Source organism: Pelodiscus sinensis, chromosome 2, assembly GCF_049634645.1.
Source record: "Pelodiscus sinensis isolate JC-2024 chromosome 2, ASM4963464v1, whole genome shotgun sequence".
Taxonomy (NCBI): domain Eukaryota; kingdom Metazoa; phylum Chordata; order Testudines; family Trionychidae; genus Pelodiscus; species Pelodiscus sinensis.
Window position 1 is genome coordinate 36125660 of NC_134712.1, and position 25171 is coordinate 36150830.

The following is a 25171-nucleotide window of genomic DNA, read 5'->3' on the forward strand; positions in this document are numbered from 1 at the left end:
CTGTAACAGTTGTTCTTGGAGACGTGTTGCTCATGTCCATTTGAATGAGGTGCGTGCGCACCACATGCACGGTTCTCTGGAGCGTTTTTCCCTTAGCGGTACCCATAGCGCTGGCAGGTCATCCCCTGGAGTGGCGCTGCTATAGCGGATCATAAGTACCCCTGCTGGCACTCCCCCTCCTCAGTTCCTTCTTGCTGGACACTCTGACGAAGGAGAGGTGGGGGGGGGAATCAAATGGATGTGAGCAACACATCACGAAGAACAACAGTTACAGGTAAGTAACTGTTCTCTTCTTCTTCGAGTGGTTGCTCATGTCCATTGGAATGAGGTGACTCCCAAGCAGAAACCCCTATGGGAGTGGGGGTGGAGTAAGACTCTAAGACCACGCACACAGAGTTGTAACCAACAACCAGATAGTTTATTAAACAGAAATGGAACAGATCAGTAACAAGTAACCTGTGGCTTAAATTTACAGTACAGAACTGAGAACAGCAGCACCCAATTCGGCATCATCTCTAGCCTGCTGGGAGAGTGCACAGTGTGTCGTGAACATGTGAACAGAGGACCACGTGGCCGCTCTACAGATTTCGATAATTGGGAACCTGTGCCCCGAAAGCTGTGGAGGACACATATGCCCTAGTGGAATACACCCTGACCTGGAGTGGTTCTCTCTGGTCCAACCTATAGCACTCTCTGATACATGAAGAGACCCAGGTAGACAACCTCTGGGTTGAAACTGGTAGATCCTTTACCCTTTCTGCAAACGCAATAAACAGCTGAGGTGATTTACAAAAGTGTCTTGTTCTATCTATGTAAAAGGCCAACGCATGCTTGGCATCTAAGGAATGCAACACGTGCTCCTTAGGGGAGTGGTGTGTCTTTGGGAAGAACACAGGTAAAAATATTTTCTGCGACATATGGAAGGGTGAGACTACCCTGGGGAGGAAGGCCAGGTGTGGGTAGAGCCTAACATTATCTGCTGAGAACACCAAGTAAGGTGGTTCTATCGTCAAGGCACAAAGTTTGGAGACTTGGCTTGCCGAAGTTATGGCCACTATAACCACTACTCTGAGAGACAAGTGCCTTAGGGAGCAGGTAGCTAAGGGCTCAAAAGGGGGCCACATCAGCTTTGTGAGCACCAGACTGAGATCCTACTGGGGAACCAGTGGCCTCACATGAGGGAACAATTTGTCCAGTCCTTTCATAAACCTCTTGATGACATGATCAGAGAACAGTGAAGTAGCCCCACACCCAAGATGGAAAGCTGAAAGGGAAGCCAAGTACACTTTGATAGACGAGGTGGATAGGCCATCCTGCCGCAACCCAAACAGGTAGTCTAGTACCACAGGGACAGGGGCTCAGCATGGGTCTAGCCCTTTTTGGGATGCCCATATGGTGAACCACTTTCACTTAGCCACATACGGCCTTCTGGTTGATGGCTTTCTGCCAACGGGAATGGGGGGGGAACACACAGAGGAGTCTCCGAGGCCATGTTATTGTTAGTGCAACTCCTCTGGATTGCTTGCCCAGGCCCAGAGCAATAATGGGGGCATTTCTTGTTTCCTGCCATGGCAAAGAGATCCACCCTGGGATTCCCCCACCTGTGGAAAACCTGACCTCCCCCTTCAGGGGCTACTCATGGGCTCCGAAGGACCTGCTCAGTGCATCTGCCAACAAGTTCTTGCAACCCGGCAGATACTCCGCTTGAATGTGGATGCTGTGCCTTATGCACAGCTCCCATAGGAGCAATGCCTCTTGGCATAGAGGGGATGATCGGGTCCCCCCCCACACACACACTTGTTTATATAAAACACGGCTGCCGTGTTGTCGAGGTGCACCAGGATTGAGTGTTGCGAGATCATGGACAGGAACACCTCACATGCTCTCCTGACCACCCTCAATTCCCTTATATTGATATGCAGGGCCCTCTCAAGCGGAGTCCACACCTCCTGTGTCCTGTGGCAGCCTAGGTGAGCACCCCAGCTGACGTCGGAGGCATCTGTCACCAATGTCACTGAGGGGAGCTCAATCTGAAATGGTACCCCCTCGCATTCCACCTCTGTGAGTCCACCATTGAGAAGGGACAGTGAGTAGAACATCCCAGTGTGCTGTGGCTTAGTCGAAAATAGTCACCAACCAAGCCTGGAGAGGCCTTAGCCTGGTGAACGACGTAGGTACACACCACCATGTAGCTGAGCAACCTCATACAGGTGTGGGCTGTGGAAAGGGGGGGAACGCTTGAGGTTGTTCACCATGCTTAGTATTGTACTGAACCTGACTGTGGGAAGGAAAGCTCGTGCCACCCTGGAGTCAAGGAGAGCTCCCACGAACTCTATGTCCTGACGGGGAGTGCGAGAGGGGGAGTCAACATAGACTTTTCGTCATTCAGCATAAGCCCCAGCCTGCGGAAGAGGGTTTTTGTAAAGCTTACATGCGCCTCCACCTGGGCTCGGGAGCGCCCCTGAATCAACCAGTCGTCCAGGTAAGGAAAAACCTGGATCCCATGTGTCCTGAGGAATGCGGCCACCACTGCCATACATTTTGTAAATACCCTGGGGGCCGTAGAGAGCCCAAAGAGGAGTACAGTAAATTGGAAGTGGCTGTAGGACACTATGAAGCGTAGAAATCTCCTGTGATTCTGCCTTATCGGTATATGAAAATAAGCATCTTTGAGGTTGAGGACCGTGTACCAATCGCCCTGTTCCAGAACTGGAATGATGAAGGCCAAGGTTATCATTCTGAACTTCGTCTTTCTCAGTACCCTGTTAAGGTTTCTGAGGTCCAGAATAGGCCGAAGCCCCCCTTTTAGTCCGGGGATAACGAAATAGCGGGAATAGAACCCCTTGCCCTCCAAATGGGAGGGGACCCTTTCTATAGCTCCCTTCTCGAGGAGTGCGAGGACCTCTTGCTGCAGGAGGGCCTCGTGAGATGGGTCCCTGAGGAGGGATGGGGAAGGAGGGAAAGAAGAGGGGAACGCAGTAAGGAAATGGAGTACCCCATCTTTACCAGGTCAAGTACCCATCTGTCTGACGTGATCTCGGATCATGCTTGGGCAAAATGGGATAATCTGTCCATAAACAGGGGGGAAAGATGGAGGGTTGGCACATGGTCCTTGAAGGTGCTTTCAAAACGGGGGCTTGGTCTGCTGAGAAGAAGGCTGACCCGCTCCCCTAACATTATCCGGCTGAGGGCGACAATGCCTTGCACGATTAGAGGCTGAAGCAGATCCCGCCCCCGCACCCTTACTGGAAGCGCGAGGTTGACACCTCCAGTAATCGCCATGGGAAGGCTGGAATTGCACTCTGCCCGGATGTCTATAGGGAAATTGTTGCCTTTGAGGGGCCGGTGTGTGGATCCCCAATGACCAGAGCGTTGACCTAGTGTCCTTCAACTTGTGCAGCCTGGAGTCTGTGTACTCCGAGAAGAGGGTCTTTCCTACAAAAGGGAGATCCTGAATCACAGACTACACATCTGGCGGTATGCCAGATACCTACAGCCAGGCGCTGCAGCGCATAATCACGCCCGAGGCCATAGTCCTGGCAGTTGAGTCCACCAAGTCCAGGGAGGCCTGCAGGGCTGTCTGAGTGATTGTCCTGCCCTCCGTGGCCATAGCGGCGAACCGAAAATCAAGGAGCACAGAATGCAGTTCTACTCCTCTTTACTTGCCCCTCATTTTCTTCTCTGGACTTTCCTATCTTTTCTGCTCATAGCTGTTTTTACAAGCCCCCCTCCCTCTCTCCCTCCAACCTCTTCAGTCTCAATTTGCTAAGAATTTTCAGCTAGTAATGAGAGAAATGGGTGAAATTTAGATAACTAAAGCAGTCACGTGACAAAGTGTAGAGAACAAGGAAAGGGATGAGAAACATGACCAAGGAAGGGATACTGTTGAAGCAGACACATTGCCCAGCCAATATGCTCCAGATATGCAAGTAGGTACAGTTTAATGCTTGTAACTCTAGAGATTGTTAGTCTAACAATCTAGATTTTTGCAGCTTGTAGATTAAGTCAAATTTATTCTGTTTCAGTTTATTTAAATTATTTCTCTATTTTGTAGCTTAAATAACTAAACTTACTTTTGGAAGATCATAGAATCATAGAATCATAGAACTGGAAGAGACCTCAGAAGGTCATCAAGTCCAGCCCCCTGCTCTAGGCAGGACCAATTCCAACTAAATCAACCCGGCCAGGGCTTTGTCAAGCCGAGACTTAAACACCTCTAGGGATGGAGACTCCACTACTTCCCTAGGTAACCCATTCTAGTGCTTCACCACTCTCCTAATGAAATAGTTTTTCCTAATATCCAATCTGGACCTCTCCCACCACAACTTGAGACCATTGCTCCTTGTTCTGCCATCTGTCACTACTGAGAACAGCCTCTCTCCATCCTCTTTGGAACCTCCCTTCAGGAAGTTGAAGGCTGCTATCAAATCCCCCCTCACTTCGCTTCTGCAGACTAAACAGACCCAAGTCCCTCAGCCTCTCCTCATAAGTCATATGCTCCAGCCCCCTAATCATTTTGGTTGCCCTCCGCTGGACCCTCTCCAATGCGTCCACATCCTTTTTGTAGTGGGGGGCCCAGAACTGGACACAATACTCCAGATGCGGCCTCACCAAAGCCGAATAAAGGGGAATGATGACATCTCTGGATCTGCTGGCAATGCTCCTCTTAATGCAACCTAATATGCCATTAGCCTTCTTGACCACAAGGGCACACTGTTGACTCATATCTAGCTTCTCATCCACTGTAACCCCCAGGTCCTTTTCTGCAGAACTACTACTTACCCGGTTGGTCCCCAGCCTGTAACTATGCTTGGGATTCTTCTGTCCCAAGTGCAGAACTCTACACTTGTGCTTGTTGAACCTCATCAGATTTCTTGTGGCCCAATCCTTCAATTTGTCTAAGTCATTCTGTACCCTATCTCTGCCCTTATGCGTATCTACCTCTCCCCCCAGCTTAGTGTCATCTGAAAACTTGCTGAGGGTGCAATCCATCCCCTCATCCAGATCATTAATAAAGATTTTGAACAAAACCGGTCCTAGAACCGAACCTTGGGGCACTCCGCTAGAAACCAACCGCCATCCTGACATCTATCCATTGATCACTACCCGCTAGGCCCGGCCTTCTAGCCATCTTTCTATCCATCTTACCATCCATTTATCCAATCCACAATCCCTTAACTTGCTGGCAAGAATATTGTGGGAGTCCGTATCAAAAGCCTTGCTAAAGTCAAGGTATATAACATCCACTGACTTCCCCATGTCCACCACGCCAGTTACCTCATCATAGAAGCTAATCAGATTGGTCAGGCACGACTTGCCCTTTGTGAATCCATGCTGACTATTCCTAATCACTTTCCTCTCATCCAAGTGCCTCAATATGGATTCCTTAAGGATCCCTTCCATGATTTTTCTAGGAACCGAGGTAAGACTGACCGGCCTATAGTTCCCTGGATCATCCTTCTTCCCTTTTTTGAAGATGGGCACTACATTTGCCTTTTTCCAGTCATCTGGGACTTCTCCCGATCTCCACGACTTTTCAAAGATAATAGCCAAAGGCTCCACAATGACATTTGCAAACTCCCTCAGTACCCTCGGATGCACTAAGTCCGGACCCATGGATTTATGTACGTTTAGCTTTTCTAAATAGTTCCTAACCTGTTTTTTACCCACCAGGGGCTGTCCATCTTCATCCCATCTTGCGTCACTTGGCGCAGAAGTCCAGGAGCTGACCTTGTCCATGAATACAGAGGCAAAGAAAGCATTGAGTACTTCAGCTTTCCCCACATCATCTTTCACTAGGTTACCTCCTTCATCCATTAAGGGCCGCACACCCTCTCTGATCACCTTCTTCTTGTTAACATGCCTGTAGAAACCTTTCTTGTTATCCTTCACATCCTTAGCCAGTCGCAATTCCATTTGCGCTTTCGCCTTCCTGATAACCCCCCAGCATTCTCGAGCTATACATTTAAACTCCTCCCTGGTCATTTGTCCAAGTTTCCACTCTTTGTAAGCTTCCTTTTTGTGCTTAAGTTCACCAAGGATTTACCCTGTAAGCCAGTCCGGTCTCCTACCATGTTTGCCTCTCTTACTCGCGTCGGGATGGTTTCTTTCTGTGCCTTCAATAAGGCTTCTTTAAAATACTGCCAGCTGTCCTGGACTCCTTTCCCCTTCATGTTAACATCCCAGGGGATTCTGCCCATCAGATCTCGGAGGGAGTCAAAATCTGCTTTTTTGAAGTCCAATGTGTGTCTTTTACTACTCTCTTTTCTTCCTTTGGTCAGGATCCTGAAATCTACCATCTCATGATCACTGCTTCCCAGGTTGTTACCCACCTCCACTTCCCCTATTAGTTCCTCCCTGTTTGTGAGCAGAAGGTCAAGCTGCGCACGGCCCCTGGTCGGATCCTTCAGCACCTGTGTCAAGAAGTTATCCCCAACATTCTCCAAAAACTTCCTGGATTGCCTGTGTACTGCCGTATAGGTTTCCCAGCAGATGTCAGGGTGATTAAAGTCCCCCATGAGAACCAGGGCCTGCGATCTGGAAGCTTCGCTCAGTTGTCCGAAGAAAGCCTCATCTACCTCATCCACCTGATTCGGTGGCCTGTAGCAACACCAACCACAACATCAATGCTGTTGTTTGCTCCTTTAAACTTAACCCATAGACTCTCAACAGGTTTTTCTCCCTCTTTATACTGGAGTTCAGAGCAATCGTAGTGCTCTCTTACATATAGTGCAACTCCTCCTCCTTTTCTCCCCTGCCTGTTCTTCCTGAACAGTCTATACCCTTCCATGACAGCGCTCCAGTCATGCGAGTCATCCCACCAAAGTCTCTGTTATCCCAATTAAATCATATTTCTTGGTCTGGGCCAGGGACTCCAGTTCTTCTTGTATGTTGCCCAGGCTTCTCGCATTAGTGCACAAACACTTCAGGTAACCAGTTGATCGTCCTATCTTCTCCATTCGAAACATGGGTCCTCCTTTCTTGCCCCTTCCTCTCTGCATTTCTTCCCGGTATCCGACTTTCCCACTCCCCTCAGGGTTTTGGTCACCATCCCCCGACGAACCTAGTTTAAAGCCCTCCTCACTAGGTTTGCAAGCCTGCCCGCGAAGATGCTCCTTCCTCTATTCATTAGGTGGATCCCATCTCTTCCTAACAATCCTTGCACCCGGAACAGAGTCCCATGGTTGAAGAAACCAAAGCCCTCTCTGCAACACCATCTGCGCAACCACGCATTTATGTCCTCAATTCGACGATCCCTGCCCAGTCCTTTCCCTTCAACAGGGAGGATGGAGGAGAATACCACTTGCGCTCCAAATTCTTGGATCCTTCTTCCTAGCGCTACATAATCCGCACTAACACGCTCAAGATCATTCTTGGCCGTATCATTAGTTCCCACGTGGAGAAGCAGGAAGGGGTAGCAATCCGAAGGTTTGATCAGCTTGGTAAGCCTCTCAGTGACATCCTGAATGCGAGCTCCCGGTAAGCAGTACACCTCTCGAGATTCCAGATCCAGACGGCAGAGGGATGGCTCAGTGCCTCTTAGAAGGGAGTCCCCGACCACCACCACCCATCGTTTCCTTTTGGGCATGGTGGCCGTGGAACCCCCATCCGTAGGACTACGCATCCCATGCCTTCCAGTAGATAATTTGGCTTATGAGCCATTCCTTGGGATACTATTGTGACTCAATCCCAAGGGGTAGTAAATGAATTTTTGGCTTCTAGCGAGCTGTAGAAGATAGCTAATGGCAACATCAGTTGCTTGGGAAAAGGTGTACATCCCAGAAGGTTGTGGCCCCATAGCAACAAGAGAAAAATGTAAAGACCAAAAGGTGTTTTAGGGACCTGAAATAAAAGCAATTCTTTGCATTGCAAAACTAAAGCTGAAGGAACGTAAAAAGCAAGCAGTGAATCAAATGCTGCATCAACAGTCAAATTTGTAACTTATATACATAAGAACTACTGATACAGCCATCTAGTCCAATATTCTTTCTTCTGATAGAGATAAGTGCTTCAGACAAAATGAACCGGTTAGGTAATCAAGTTATCCAGCTCATGTCACCAACTCCCAGCTTCTGGCAAACAGAGGCTAGGGATACTTCTGAGAATGGTTTTGCATTCCTGCCCATCTTGACTGATAGTCATTGATGGACCTATCTTCCAAGAACTTATGTAGTTCTTTTTTGAACCCTGTTATAGACTTGGCCTTCACAACATCCTCTGGCAAAGAGTTCCACAGGTGTCCTGTGCATTGTGTGAAGAAATACTTCCTTTTGTTTGTTTTAAACCTGCTGCCTATCAATTTCATTAGGTGACCCCTGGTTCTTCTGTTATGAGGAGTAAATAATAATTTCCTTTTTTACTTTCTCTACATCAGTTTTATACACCTCTATCATATCCCCCACTTAGTCATCTATTTCTAAGTGGAAAGCTCCCAGTCTTATTAATCTCTCCTATATGGAAGCTGTTCCAGACTCCTAATAATTTTTGTTTCCCTTTCCTATATATTTTCCAATTCCAATATAACTTTTTAGAGATTGGGTGACCAAATCTGTATGCAGTATTCAAGATGTGGGCACACAATGGATTTATATCAAGGCAATAGGATATTTTCTGTTTTATCTATCCCTTTCTTATTGGTTCCTAACATTGTCAAATTTTTTTTATGGCTGCCTCAAACTGAGTGAATATTTTAAAGAAATTATCTACAATTTCTTCAAGATCTCTTTCTTGAGTGGTATCACCTAATTTGATGCTGCCATTTTATATTCAGAGTTGGCATTATTTTTTCCAATGTGCATTGCACTGGAAATGCAAATTGACTTTTTTTCTTCCTTTATGGATCCCACAACACAGAAACATTGTCTTGCTAGCATCACGGCTACTGTAAATTACACCATGAGAGGTGAGGAGAATGGGACCATGGACCCATTCCCTCCACTGGCCATCAGAGAATAGGCTGAACTTTCTTTAGTGTTGGCTTAGCAGGCACATTCCTCTTGTGCATCAGAGAGTTCCAGGAGGCATTTTGTGGCTCCACACAGCTTGTAAGGTAGGCATGTGCCTAATAGGCTCAATCGAGCTCCACACTTCTAGACGATAAGTGTTAAGAAAAAGAAACATTTACAAAATTATGATGATCCGTATGTTTTTGGGGTAATAAATCCGTATCTGTCCAAGATATTATTTGGAAAGTAAGTTAAATATAATGTAGTTAAATCATTAATTTGGAATGTGGAATCCCAAATGGAATTGACAATACATTTCACACTACTTAAATAGTGAAAAAATAAAATAAAGCTTTATTTTGCTGCTGTTGTTCTGTAAATGGCCTGGGGAGGATTAAGTTAAGTACCAAATGTTGTTCAGAGAATCTGTAACATCCCTAAGCAATTAAACAGGAAAATTTCCAGATAGTGACTGATGTTTGAAGTCACAGTTTCTATATGTTTGAACCCACAGAGTACTGTATATCCTCTTACACTTTATGGGACATAACCTAGTACCTGAAAGAATTGCAACTTGGAAATAAGTAATGATGAATTATTATCCTGTTGGAGAAGAAGCATAAGTTACATTTTGGCTTCCTTTTTTTTTCTTTGGGGAAAGAGGAAGAGATTCTTAATAAAAGTCTTTCCAGATCTACAAATGCCTTTTTAAAGAAGTGATTCAAACATTTACAGCAGAAAGTCTATTTTGTGAACACACTATCCAAAGAGGAAAGAAAAAAAAACTTTATATTGATTCCAGTAATAAAATGAAAGCATTTGTGAGACAGGTACAATACTTTATATGTTCTATTCTCTCAAGCAATATGTAAACCAGTGTTTCTTAACCTTTTTATATAAAGTACTCCCTTAAAAAAAATTATAAGTACCCCCAGTACCTATAGTTTTCAGACACACACACAACTTTTTTCTACCATGGTAACATATTTGTTTAAACAACTTAATCGTAACTGGGTAGGCAATGAAATTTTTGGGTGTAAAAAGTACAAAAATAATAAAGTGCTGTAAAACTTAAAACAAAAATTCAGTTTTCTCCAAATTTCAGTTGTGTTGATGTACCCCCCCAGACTTTTCTCAAGTACTCCTAAGTGTAGTTGTACCACTGGTTCAGAAACACTGATGTAAACCATGTAAATAACAAACAAAAAATTATATATTATTAGTCATTTAAATTATATCTAGCTCATTTAGGAATATTAAACTATTTTAATGAAAAATATACATACAACCAAAGGCCTGACTGTTCTCTCTGAGAAGTCAATGGCAAAACATGCATTGATTTCAGTGATAAGTGATCATGTCCTTAAATGCAGACTGAATCTATGCAACCTAATAGTTGGAATTGTAAATGCATATCAGAAAAGAAATTCAAAGCTATAGTTCTTATTCATCAACATTTAAAAGTATTTATCAACATATGAACTACTTAAAATGCTAACTTGTCTAGCAATTCAGATTCAAGGTATTATGTTGCTATATGATCAAAAGAATATAAGCGCCATCCCAGCTTATCCATGCCCAATGCTAAACACAAGTTCATATCATGGTACTTGAAATGGGTTACTGTAAGCTCCTTATTTTTCATTTGTCCCAAGAGTAGAAGAGAACCTTATGATCATTTAGTCTGTCCTGTTGCATCAGTCCCATAAGTCCAGTTTGAACTAGGCTATGTAATCATTTAGAAAGACAATCAATGTTGAATTAAAGACATCAAAATGAGGACCAATCTGTGACATTATTGGATTTGTTATGTGAACATGCACCCACTGTGGTAGGTTTGCCCCGAATTTTGTATAAAGTGGACCAAGTGAGATGTCTATTGAAAGCGTATGCTTTGCTGATTCTGTTGATACTACTCATGGGTCTATATTATTTTTGTATGTAAAGTTATAAGTATTTGCTTGTACTGGCATTTCAAGTATTTGCTACTGAGATATATCAACACTTATTGTGGAAGAGTGGATAGTCAAGTGAATTTGAATATTTGATTGACAATGGACCTCGGGTGATGCAATCCACATGAAAGGACCTGCAAACCACCAGTTAAGCAAGGGCCGCTAAGGACTGAATGATCTGGATAGGTAATTGGTCATGTAACAAGCTCTACTTTGGAAGGTACTTTCCTACAGTGAAATCAGTAGAACTCTCCACAAGGGCAAGGTTATAAAACAGGCCCTAGGGTTCTTCCACTTTGTTTTCATTCTAGCTCATCACTTCAGAAGCAGTTTTGCTATGAACTGAGTCCAGAACTACTGATGACCCGTCCTAACAAAGGATGTATTCCAGAGACTTTTAAGATAGCAGTTTATTCCATCTTTGCTACGCCTGCACCAGGAATCTTGTAATTGGTGTATATAATTTTGTTTCCTTTAACAATTTTACTCTCAAACTTTTCTCCTTTTTCTTATCAATAATCCTTTAGAATTTGGACTGCAAAAGATTGGTAGAGTGTGCTCTTTTGTGTAAAATCCAAGGTACAGATTGACCTGGTAATGTGGCTAGCCCTTTGGGATCAGACAAACCTGTTTGGATTTGGTGAAATTGTTTTTCATAACCTCATATCCATGTAAGTTGTGGTACTGGTTGTGGCACAGGAAAAGGAGGAGAATCTGAGGAGATTGCTTGTGTGACTTCTTGCTAATCAGTGTGGTAAACAGAAGTGCTCTTTGTCACTGGTTTGGTGTGCTTTCTAGTGGCAGACCCCCAGTCTTAGGCTGTAAGTAACCCTGTTTCTAAGCAATTCACCCAGATGTGACCCATTCAATGGTGCCACCAGAACCCATTATATTATACCATCACTTCCCAAGGTAAGCTGCTCCAACAGTTAAATACTTTCACTGTTAAAAATTCGTGTCTTATTTTCAGTTTAGAATTTTTCTAGCATCAACTTGTGGCCACCAGATCTTGGTATGCCTTTTAAGCTAACCTGTAGAATCCCTATTGCAGAAATCTCCCCATGTAGATACAGATTCTATAGCCACCCTGATTCACAGTTCATCCTTTCTTCAGTCTACTCAACATGTTGCAGCTAAAAACAAAAGCAACAACAAAAACCCTTCCTTCCCTACAACTTTGACCATGTCACCCTCTCCTAAAATCCCTTTCACTTATTCCCCATCTTTTACACATCAAATTCATCGTTCTCTATTCCAAGACGCTACCGAATTATGCCTACACTCTGGACATTTCGGTTTTCTCCCAGTCTCACACCCTATTCTCTGCATCCTCATCTTACCTTTTTGCTCTCCCTTGTCTTTTTCCATCACTCCATACCCTTTTTCATGATGCCTCCTCTGCCTGGAAAACCCTTCCTCATTCAGCACATCAAGTATCCCCCTTCTCTACGTCAAATCCTTCCACTTGCTTTAGCTAGTTTTACATTCTGCCCTCTTCTCTTGTGCTACCTACTCCTCACAGTATGCCAGACCTGATTCTCAAATTTAAAAAACCCCTCAGTAATTACAATTTTATACACAACATACACAATATTAATCAATATTTTCATTTTTTCATTTCCTAATTCATTGAATGGGACTGCTCACATGCATAAATACTCATATAAACTAGTGCTTGAAAGTTGTAGGAGCAGGGCTTTAGATGGCAAACGCTTTACAATAGAGACTGTCTTACCCCCCATCCCAATCAAATAGCATATAAACTTATTGGTCTCTCTCAAATAACAATCCACCATTAATAATACGAGCTGGGGAGGCATGTGTCAGCCCCAGGTCTATTAAAACTTAACATTATAGCATTACAGACAGACTGCAAGGACTGAGCGTGCTTGTGTTTGGGATCATCTCCATTGTGACATAAGGAAGGAAAAGAAAAATAGAGATATACGTTGCTAAACTGAAGTATGGATTAGGAAAGAAAGAAAATTAGGGGCATGTTCTGATCTCTGTCTCACTAATAAAACATTGGATTAATTCTACTGAATTCAATGGAGTTTTATTAGGTTTGAATCAGTGTGACGAACATTAAAATCCAGTTAATTGTCTTTAACAGTAGATTTATAATATGGAAAGTTAGTAAGAGAAGTGTTATGTCTGAAAAATAAAAGGTTAAAGCTAAGTTGATAATAAGGAACTCATACTAGGGATAGGCAACCCAGCTCAAACTTCAAATTATGACAGAAATTTGGAAAAAATTACTTTTGTCATATTATTATGGGCCTGCACTGACGTTTGAGTGCTGTCAAAACGAATAAAGCAAATAGTCACTTGTCCCCTTTTTCTGTGCAAGGTTGAAAAAGAGTATGTTATGGGTATTTTTGTGTGATTATTTGAAAACAAATAGTTTTCAGGAAAGCAATTCAGGGAACTCTAATGTAACCAGATGGATTTCACACTTGTGAAAGCAGTGAGTTCCTTGGTCAGTCTACAGTCTTGCGAGAGAGAATTCCATAACTATGAACCAGCTGTTGAGAAGAAGTTATCTCCCGGGGTTATGATAAATACCATATGCTCCAGTATTCCTAAAGAACACAGCTGTCCTGGAGACAAATGAGGTTTCTGAGATAATTGGGGCCTAAAGATCAAGATAAGGACCTTGAAGTGGATCCAGTATAGTATGTAGAGCCACTACAGAAATGTAGCAACCCATCCCTTTTACTGACCTGTAGCAGAACTCTGATTTTCACTAAAATCCAAATTAGGACCTAACACTGTTTGGCAATCTCTGCTAGGATTTCTGACAGCTTCAAATTCATGATATGAAGCTTTTGTAAATGGAAATCATGCCTCATCAATTTATTAAATTCTCTGTTAACAAGCATGTGGGCAAGTATGACCCAGTCAATATTGTGTACAGGCAGTCCCCGACTTACGCGGATCCGACTTATGTCGGATCCGCACTTACGAACAGGGCTTTTCTCGCCCCGGAGCTCACGGGCGGCGGGTTGCCACCCATGTCCTCCGGGGCGAGAAAAGCTTCTCCTAGTCTCCCTGGTCTGCTGGGGGGGGTCCAGCAAAGCCGCTGGACCCCCCCAGCAGACCAGGGACACCCGAGCAAAGCTGCTGCCTGGGCGGCTTTGCTCGTTTGCCGGCAGAAAAGCCGCCCAGGCAGCGGGACTCCCGCCGCCTGGGCAGCTTTGCTCCTGTCCCCCTGGTCTGCTGGGGGGGTCCAGCGGCTTTGCTGGACCCCCCCAGCAGACCAGGGGGACAGGAGCAAAGCCGCCCAGGCAGCGGGGTCCCTTCGCCTGTGCGGCTTTGCTCGGGTCCCACTGGTCTGCTGGGGGGTACTCCCCCCAGCACCCCAGGGAGACAGGAGCAAAGCCGCATGGGCAGCGGGGTCCCTCCGCCTGTGCGGCTTTGCTCGGATCTCCCTGGTCTGCTGGGGGGCAAGGGGGCGCAGCTAGTGCGCCCCCCCCAGAATACCAGGCTTTAGTTGCGGGACGCCTTGGGTAGAGCAGCTGGGATGCTGCCGGGTTGGTCCTGTGGGAACCTACCGGGCAGCGCCCCAGCTGTTGTGTCCCAGGCTCCAGATTCAGCAGCTTTTTAAACTGATCAGGCTGATTCCAGGAAGCTGGGGGCAGAGCAACTCTGCCTCCGGCTTCCTGTAGTCAGCCCCTGGTCAGTTTCAGTGGCAGCAGCTGAATCTGGAGCCAGTTCCGACTTACATACAAATTCAACTTAAGAACAAACCTATAGTCCCTATCTTGTACGTAACCCGGGGACTGCCTGTACTTGGACTGTCAGAAAGTTTTTTTTTTTTACTAGGTCCATCACCAAATCTTAACCGCAAACTAATCAGTCACATGTGATAGGAGGTAAGGTCATCTCATGGATCAGTAACTGGATAGAAAACAAAAAGTGTAGGAATAAATAGTGAGCTTTCACACAGTTGGAACATAAATAGCAGGGCACCCCAAAGATCTGTGCTGATATTCATTCATAAATGAACTAGAAAAATTTTGCTAACTGTGAGGTAGCAAAATTGATAGATGATACAAAATTACCCAAGACAGTTATGCCCAAAGCTGACTGCAATGAATTACAAAGAGCTCTCACTAAACTGGGTTGACTGTAATGGGGTTCTTAGTCAGCCAAGGTGCTTAATGCTTAGCATCCATTCAGTCATAGAGAAGCCTGGGCCCATCAACTCCACCAGCCTCCAATCCAGGACCTTAGGAAGCTTAGCAGGGAGGAGACCTCTATGTTACCTTCTCTGGGTCACGTCCTACCACCTCTTCCTTGACTGAGTTTCAGCTCCCAGATAAGGAAAAAGGAAATAGGAAACCAAATTGCCACTCTAGCTGAGCTCTACACAGTCCTGTTCCTTTTGGCAGGAGCCTTCAGGATATCTAGGTACTGCTCGCCAGGCTCCCACTGTGCTTGGTTGGTTCCTTTTCAAACCTATCTACCCAGGTGGAGCATTTCCTCTCATGCTTAACGGGTGGAATTAACTGGGCCTGGTATAGTTCTTTAACCTCCTTTCATTCTAATGTGTGGTTCATATAGAGTGACAAAAGGACAGATCAAATTCAGTGTTGATAAATGCAAAGTAATTAATGAATTTCATCCAGTGAAATTAATATGCAGCAGGTTTAAAATAAACAAAAGGAAGTACAGTTCTTCATACAACAGTCACCCTGTGGTACTTGTTGCTATGGCATATCACAAATGTCAAAAGTATAACCAGATTCAAAAAAGATTTAGTTAAGTTCATGGAGAATAAGTCCATCAATAGCTATTAGCCAATATTACTGTGTCCTCCAAACGCCATAACCCTCCAATTCTCCGTTCAAAATTGCACAGTTCTGTTCATTCTCTGTGAAGCATTTGACACTGGTCACTGTCAGAAGAGAAAAGACTGGGCTAGACTAGTCTGACACACTATGGCTATGTTTATGATTTCTGGACTTCCCCAAAGTAAGAGGGGGACAATAGTGGATGTCTTGGACCCAAGAAAGGTCAAAGACTCATGAAATTTGAAGAAAATTACTGGTGGGAACAGAAAGAGTTTCAGACATTAAACTTTTTAATGAAATATTTAAGGTTTGTAGGACTCAGAGTAAACAGAAGGGCAGAGGAAGGGAAGGGTTAGGTTGACTGAAATGTAGAGGAGTTGGGGACTAGGAGAAGAAATGGAAAGGAGGAAGGATTTCTCAGAATGTTCAGATTCATTAAGATAAGCCTTCTTAGTTATCATGGCCAAATCTTTTGAGAGTAATCACAAATAATTGATGATCTGAAATGCCATACCTATATATTTCTATATCAAAGGTTAAAAAGCTTTTAAACTATAATCTGCTGTAGCATCATTAATTCAGTAAAATTCATTCAAAACTAAAACAAAACAGTTTCAATGTTTTATATCTATGCCTCTATATTAAACATGTTTTATATACTTTGATTATTTTTGTTCAGTATTTTGACTAGCCAATTATGATACCTCTTCCTACTTTTAATTAGCAAAAGAAAAATAAGGAATTTTATTGGTATGAATGTAAAAGTAATATAAGCCTTTTAAAACTATTTATTTTCATTTAACTGAACTGCCTTGCCATATTAAAAAAACATTTTTACAAAGGTTAAATAAAGTATTTCATGGCAACTGCTGCTGCTTAGTGCCTGTGTAACAAGAAACATGAGCCATCCAAAGTTGTGCAAGTTGGTTTTCTTTCCCAGTAAGAGAATGTGGTATCTAAGACCTTGTCCTAACTCATGTTATCCCCAAGTGTAAGTCAAGTAAGTCAAGTATGAACTAATGCCTTGAGGGAAGTCCCTGACTCCAAAAGTATGGATTATTTCACATTTATCTCACAATCTGCTCTCAGAGTTCTTAAAATTCACTAACTTGGCAAGTCAGGAATTATCATGAGAAATGAAATAATTTCATAACTATGAAGTCATCTTGCATTCCACGAATCTGACACTCACAGGGCTTGTCCAGGCTTGGGCATTATTCTGACCTTTAGATAACAGGCTGTTCAATATCCAGTTCAGCCTGGAATAATTAGAAAAGTGCCATAACATTACAGGTACAACATGAAGCCTTAATCAAGTTGCTGTTTAAAATACAAACAGACTTGAGTTAATACCTAACTTAAAGACCCCCACACATTTTACACATGTTGACATTTGCTATATTCTTAAACGTGGCTTGAGTGGCGTAAAATGACAAAATATTATGCTGTTGACAGTTCAGATGGACCATCTTTCCAAAGCAAATGGCATCTACAATGACTCCTATCTAAAATAAATCACATGAACTATACTTATACTTGGATGAAACAGTTCTGAAAATTTTGTGAAGAAAATTAGCTTATAATTGAATAGTTTGTGGAAAACATTCGCTATCATGCATCATCAGTGAAGCTGCCTCATCTCCCAGTTTCCATTCCTAAACTTGCTATCATGGGGAAGGCTATGAAAATGTTATCAGAACAATAACACTCCAGAGACTATTGCAAACAGTTGGGATAGGTTGAACATAACCATCCAGTGTCAGCCCAGGAAATGCAGAAAGGCTCTATAATTTGGTGCCACTCCTATATTGTTGACCTTTTAGTCCTGGTTTGCAGTAGATCAAAGAATATGGATTGCTGTCCTGCTCTTACATTAAGCCTGCTCTCCTCAGCAAGAACTCTACCTCTGTCTTGGCCTACCTTTCCTTCTCCCCGCCCTCTGCAAGGCTTGCCTTTTCTTTCCATTCCCTCTCCTTCTGCCAGCTGTGCATGCTTTCTTCATCACATGTAGCTGGTTCACAAAGCAGTGTCTTACCCAACATAGCTGGCAGAACAATAGAAGATAAATGTAAAGCCTTGCCTGGTTTTCTCTCCAGAACATTACCTCTCAACTGCAGATTTTGAGTGTCTATTGATTAATAATTTAAAACACATTAATTAAATCTTGAAGTAATTTAATTTCTTAGGATCCAGTTCTGTCATCTCTACTCAGATTGAGTAGTACCCTTACTCCACAAACAGACTAACTGAAAAATATGGGATTAGTCATAAAACCAGATACTACTCAGTGTAAGGGTAGAAGAATTTAACCCTTGCACTGTGAACTCTTTTAGGAAAGGACCATGTGACTCATGGGAGGGGCAGGAAGTGCCACATGCCCTTCCCTAGGTGCCTGGGATGGGCACATTCAGCAGGAAACCACAGCAGCAAAAGGAGCAGAACAAGGGGCTGCTGCTGACAGCTATTCCAACTAGAGCTGCCAGGTGTCTGGTTTTCGCCCGGACAGTCCGGTAATTGCATCTTCTGTCCGGTTTAAAAAAAGAAAGAGAAAATACTGGACATTTTTCGCCTGCGGCGTCTGGCGGGGGAGAGCAGGGGGGAAATTTGGTCTCTCTTTTTTTTTTTGCTCAACCAATTTTTTCTCTGCTATGTTTGGGATTTTTTGTGAAAGTATCTGGCAACTCTAGTTCCAGTGTGACTTTACTGCCTCCAGCCATTCCATGCAGCTGCATCTCCTGGCATCTGTACAGCCACACTAGAGGACAGGGTTGGGGGCGGAAGGAGGGATGCAGCAGTACTGGAACAGCTGCAGTAGAGGAGCTACCAGCATGGGGTAGCCCAGCGGCTCCATTCTCTGCTCCTTTCATCACTTCTGTTCCTGGGACAGCCCTATGGCTTAGTTCTGAACTTCAGGGTTTTCCTGGGAACAGCAGCAGCAAAAGGAGAAGAACATAGGGCTGCAGCTCCCAGGAGTGTGGCTGTACCAGTACTGTCTCTAGGTCTGACCTGGGGAGATACAGCTGTGGGAAGGGCTGGGGACAGTTTAGCCATGCCAGAGGAGCTGCTGGTGTGGGGAGGCCTGGCAGCCCTACATTCTGCTCCTTTTACCCCCTGCAGTTCTAGAAATCCCTGCGGCTCACAAGTCTCTGGCCAGAGCCCCCTGCCTCCTGAGGAAATGTGGGATGGGGAAGGAGAAGCATGAGGCTGAGGCCGGGAAGAGTCATGTGGCAAAGTTACATCCTCCCCTTTAGCTGGTGTCCTACTTTGAGTCCCTCCCATTAGCCACCACGCCATTCTATGTGTTAGTAGAAACCTTAACATAACACTACTCGGATCTTGATTATTACTGTGTACAACTTCAAGATTTTGAAGGTGTTGACTATGAGGTCAGCCATACTCTGTAGTAGAAAGTTCCCCACTCAATGCCTGTTTCTTCCCTCAATAAAGTCAAGGATAAAATTCCCATTGTCTTCATTAATGAAAGGCTGGGGCTTTGGACCGTAATGTTGCCATTACTTACCCCACATCATTCTGGATTTGCATATAGGCACAAGTTAGGAAAACCATTTTTCACAATGTCCCCCCATCTCTAGTTATTTACCCTACTCCGCCCCTCAAAATAAATAAACCAAACCAACTGTCACCTGTGCCTCAGGAGTTGAAAGAACTAAATTGGAAAGTAACAACAGAAACTAACAGGAGGCTGAGAAACAAAGTAGGCCTTTTTGTACATTGCAAGGTGTCCAAGGTAACAAAAGTGAAACTCTGCTCACTATATAATACAGTTTAGAAAAATATATACAAGATAAAGACAGAAAGACTAGTACAAATTGGATTGCACAGGTTAAAAGGACAATAAGGGGTCTTAAAGTTTCCTAATAATATTATAAATTGGCATGCCAATGGTCTGAATGATTCTAGAAATGAGAGGAAATGTTCATAATTGAAATGATGAAAATGTGCTCTGTCTGGTTGATTTGAACTGCCAATTAGAAAAATTAAATGGAATTTTTAGTGCACAGTGGTAAAGTTCACAAGGCCACTTAGCAGATGGCCAGCTAGAGCACTACATTTATATTCTGGCTTGTTGCACATTAACAGACCAGGCAGAAAAGCCCTACCATCTAATCCCTTGCTGGGCACAAGATCTCCCCCTATTAACACAGTAGCCCCTCCCCCACTTTAGCTTATGCCTATACAATCTCCAACATTTTTGAAGCTTAATTCAGCCTTGAAATAAGTCACATTCCACTGATTTCAGCAGCAGCTGCAACAATTTACTCTTGGGGCTGAATTTGGTCCACACAGATTACCAAGTCAATGTAAGGTATGCTTGTTTTACACACCCACTTCAGCACACATTACCATCAGTTTGCCACTTACGCCTCTTTCCCAATCAACATAAACCTTATCACCTCTGAATCCATTATATTTGCCCCCTAAATATTACTCCTTTCTTACACATCAAAATTACCTAAGGGAATTAGAGACCTAGCTCCCACTGAATTTCTCTTACATTTCTTTACAAATCCGAGTACAGATGTTTGGCTTTAGAAGTACAGATCAACAGAGAATGAAAATAGACTTTTAATCGTATATAGCCTCCTCATGTGAACACCATGTGAAGAACAGATTCCAAAGATCTACTCACTGAGAAAATCCATATTAAAAACCTGGCAAATTAATTTTTTTCCTTTTGTTCAGAAGCTTGAATTTTTATTAACATAATTTTTCTTTGGGAAGGGTGTTTGCATGTCCAGTTCCAAACTTGAATCATGTGTAAACGCTTCTGGACTTCCTCATCCCTTTGTTTATCTCTGATGTCTGATACAGCTTCAGCATGTGGCTCCTGATGGAATTAGAAAGCTAAAGATAGCTGAGCACATGAATAAAAATGTAGAATCAATGAACAGAAGCCCCAGCCAACTTTAACAATTGCTGCATTTGTAATGCTTTTCTGACATACCTGTGGGGACTTGTGAGAGCGCCAGCTGTACTGGTGACAGTGGAGACTAGCCAGCAAAACATTTTCGTCAGTATCCACCTGGCCAAACCGCAGTGTCTCCTGTGTGTCATTACAGATCACAAAATGGCTAAAGACCAACTCCTCTGCCTCCGGGCATTGGTTCTGAAAGAAAAAAGAATATGAAAGCCAACAAGCATCAGATTAATTGCAAGATGTTTGGCAGCTGTCTGCCTAGTGGCGATTGTTACAACACAAAAATGCTGTAAGATCTGTTGTCATTAGCCATGGTTACAAAGTATTCTATTGCCAGTATAAGCAGAAACAAGTGCTGGAGTCTAAAATGTATACCCCAAGAATGTATTTTGAGTTTTGTTCTTCTGCAGTAAATTATAACCATTCAAAGCTAGAAGGAAAATGGAATCTCCAAACTTTTAAAAATGACTAGTGCAAAATTAATATATGTTGGAAATAATGCGCACTATGGTGAAGATAATGCATTAGCGGTTGAATATACTGCAATGCTCTTATTCTTCCAAACTCGATAAAAGATCTGCAAGGCCAACAAGCCACGTGTCCTGCTCCTCAGATTTTTCTTCTACTTTGAAATGCTGCCGTGGAACGTTCTGGAACAAATCTTCCTCCCAGAAGGCTCTCTCTTGTGATGCTGCAACACTTCAAAAATAGCATGACAACTAAGGCTATCCACAAATCCACAGGGCTTTTGTGAAAATACATCATGCAATTTAATAGCTCAACATTCAAAATATTAAACTGTCTAATGCATTTTCATAACATCATTTTAACTCGGCAGAAATACTCCCCGCTCAATGCAGCAGTCCCTCCTCCACTCTTTGTATCTGGCTCCTTTTCAGTTCCGAGGAATCACGGCAGAGCAAAGAGCATTCTGGGCATCTTTCCACCACTTTTTCTATTTGCATGATGGGACTCCATGACAGTCAATATAAATTATTAAGTCATGGGGGTTTACTCACTCCTACAGGCACAAACTACAATCTCCTGCACCAGGAGAGGCATTCACTGCTAAGGAAGAATTGGAAACAATACTACTGCCCTTCCCCAGGGAGATTTTTGTCAGGATGGAGCTGCTAAAAAGTATACTCAAGGCCTGCATGGCAACTATGCCAACACAAGCTGCCTGAGGCTACGTCTAGACTGCAGTGCTTTTGCACAAAATCTCGCGGAGCGCCCACACGGCAAGCGTGTTTTTGCACAAGTAAATTTACAGTACACCAAAAGAAGAGAGGGTTTTTTTTTTGAGCAATAGTTCTTCCTCTTTCTACGAGGAATAAGCCTTTTTGCACAAGAGCTCCTGTGCAAAAAAGGTGTGTGGATGGAAAATAGGGGTTTTTTTTTGCGAAAAAACAGCCTATTGAAAGAAGCACAGGTGCCCTGGTGGCCATTCACTTAATGGCAATCAGAGCTTTCTTGCAAGAGAGCATCCATGCAGTCTGGATGCTCTCTTGTGCAAAAGTGCATCGCTTTGCGATGCACTTTTGAGGTGTGGACATGCTCTTGCGCAAAGTTTTTGGAGAAGATCTCTTCCACAAAAAGCTTCTTGTGCAAGAAGCCTACAGTCTAGATGTAGCCTGGGGTGCGGTGAGTTCCATAGCCTGTCCACCCCAGCTTTTATCCACACCCACTTTCTCGGCTGCTCTTACAACTATGCCAAATTAGTCCCTTGTAAAGGTTGTAAGTGGCTGGTACGATCAGGTAAGACGGCAGCCAGGCCAGGCCCTTGGGAAAGGTGTGGGAGTGTCCTGACTCCACATTCCCAGAATGAGTGGGGCCTCAGGTGGAAGGGGAGAAGCTGAGGGCAGTCAGCCCTGAGCACCACCCAGACCACAGATTGCTGCCCCCTACAGCTGTTAGTGCTGTCTGGGGCGTGTCACATGGTACTCCAGTGGCGATTTAAGGGGCCCAGGACTCAAGGTGCCAGTGCTGCTGCTGCAGTTGCAGTAGTGGTCAGAAGCACCAGGCCCTTTTGAATCACCAGTTTCTGGAGCAGTTGCCTTCTTTGCCTACCCATCCTACTATCGGTGGGCCAGTGCACCACTGTCTCAGGCAAACTCTCTGTAACTGGGATCCTAGAACCTGAGACTGATCAGAGACAGCACTGTTTAGCTCTAGGTTTGCCAAGTGTCCGGATTTAAACTGGACAGTCCAGTATTTGAGCTTTCTGTTTGGAAAACAAATTGAGAAAATATAAATGTCCAGTATTTTCTAAATAAGATGTAATGTAGATTGTGATGTAATGTCAAGTGTGTCTGGTATTTTTGTTGAAACCATATAGCAACCCTATTTAGCTCAGCTGAAACAAGACATCGCTTAACTAAGTAATTCTTTCACCCCTTAAATGGCATGTTTGTGTAACAAAGTGCTCTCAAACGTTTTCAGTGTGAACCATAGTTTCATTGAGAAATCATCTCACATATTCCTCTTCTGCACCCTCATCACCATTGTGCCAATCCCCTCCTTTTCCACTTGCTATCACATAACATCCTCGTGGCAAATGGAGCAATTGCTTACATGAGGAAGTAATATTAGGATGCTATTTATGTAATTATATGGATATAGTATATATAAATGATCACATTGTTTACTTTTGGTTTTCATTTATTTTCTACTCATCTTTCCTGGCACATGCTTCTCTATCACTGGTTCTGCTCTTCTCTCTCTCTGGTGCTTGCCTGCCTTCTCCCCTCAACATATTGTCCAGCTGTTCCATTCCCATCTCCCCTTTCTAGGATTTTTTTCTCCTGCTGACAAGCAGCTTCAGGCTCACAGGTATCTTCAGTCATTAAGAGCTACTTCTATTTCCTCTACTCCTTGTCTTATGTAGCAGTTCCCTAGAATAAAAAATTAAGTTGTCTCTTCCTATAGCTACCTTTACAAGCTTCCCAATGTCTCAGACAAGAATGTGGCTGGAAACCTGAAAAACCATCTGGAAGAAGGAAGAGTGCCAGAAATAAATGACCAGACAGCTCTCTGCAGACCACTAATGGTCCATGATCAGTTTGGTACCTGCTATTGTCACAATAGTAAGAAAACCACTGAATTTCAGAAAGTTAGGTTTGCAAACTGTGTGCCCAATTTAAGCTTAAATTATGCAAAACTGTGCCTTTGATGTGAGTTCATGGCTATCATTGAATTCAGCATGAGTACAAATCAAAAGTTAAAATTTAGCCCCTTTGGTGAGTGTGTGCACAATGTAGGTAACTTAGCATGAAAACAACTAATTAAGTGCATTTGTGTAGTGAATTATCTGGTTTGAGAGAGCAATTAGGTGCATAACTGGACACCCCTCTCTTCTGAAAATCTAGTAATACATTAGGAATTTCTTTTCATTATACTTCATATCTTCCATGAAAAGTCAACCAAGCTAACAGTAGTTAAAATCCCCCTTTCTGTAAGGAATAAAACTTAGTATAGAGCATCTATATTCACTGTATTCAGTAGCTGATTTGAGTATACTAGATGCTGACGTATACAGTGCCACTTCAGAGAGCAATTTATTTTGGCATTCTCTAGTGATGGATCTCATTGTCAAAGTGCCATACCCATATACTTACCACAAACATACATTTTCTTGTATCAGCTTTATGGAATGTTCTTTTAAAAGAGAGGATTTAAAATCTAAAAATCAGTATGTTATTATGGACCAACTTAGCTAATACTTCATTAAATTAATACAACTCCCCTCCCCCACCCGGCCTCCAGGGAAACAACCACTGGATTTGTCGTCTTGGTTCTGCAGCCAGAAAGCCTAAAAAAATAGGGCCACAAGGAGTTTTAGCTTCATTCTTCTTAACAGAGTATTACTATAATGCTTAATTACCACGACGAGTACCTTCATGCATTTACTGAAGTGTAAAAATAATCCAATAGGCCAGTGTTTCCCAAAGTGTGGTCCACAGCCCAGTACCGGTCTTCAGAAAAAAAATACCGGTCCTCAGAAAAATTTATGCACGATTCTTGGGAGAGACCCCACCACCCGCAGCATCTCTGCCAGGCATGCTTCCGGGCGGTGGGGCTAGATCCAGCAGGCGCTAGGACCCAGAGAGAAGGCCGGGTGCACCGACGCAGAATGGGAGCTGGTGCTGACTGATAAAGTGGCCAGCATTGGGGCCAGGAAGGGGGGTGACCACACTGATGCTACTTCCAGGGACCATGGAGGTAGCTTGGGCTTCCTGCAGGGCAGTTCTGCAGCTGCGCACCAGGTCCCAGAATTGTGTGGGCTGCTCTCCCCCCTGCCCCAACAGTCAGCATGGTACCTAAAACACCAATCCATCGTGCGCTGGGGAGAGGATGGGGATCTGGGATTGCGCTGGCTCCAGCTGCTCGGGAAGTCTGCGCTGCCGTGGGGAGCGGAGGAGCAAGGTGCGCACTGCCCCAGCAGTTGGGGATGGTGCGGTCCAGGACTCCCCCTTCCCCCGCAGGAAGGCATCAGGTGTGCAACGGACCAGCGTTTCAGGTACCACGCCGCTGTTT

At 43.8% G+C, this 25171-nt stretch overlaps 1 protein-coding gene across 6 annotated transcripts in view; it reads right to left on the bottom strand.

Moving 5' to 3' along the window:
- VPS13B (vacuolar protein sorting 13 homolog B) overlaps nucleotides 1-25171 on the bottom strand; it is a 999042-nt gene that overhangs the window by 67291 nt on the left and 906580 nt on the right. For all 6 annotated transcript variants that reach the window (XM_075920306.1, XM_075920307.1, XM_075920304.1 and 3 more), the window contains one exon: nucleotides 20663-20824. In XM_075920306.1, coding sequence (XP_075776421.1) covers nucleotides 20663-20824 — 162 coding nt within the window. The remainder of the gene's footprint in view (nucleotides 1-20662; nucleotides 20825-25171) is intronic.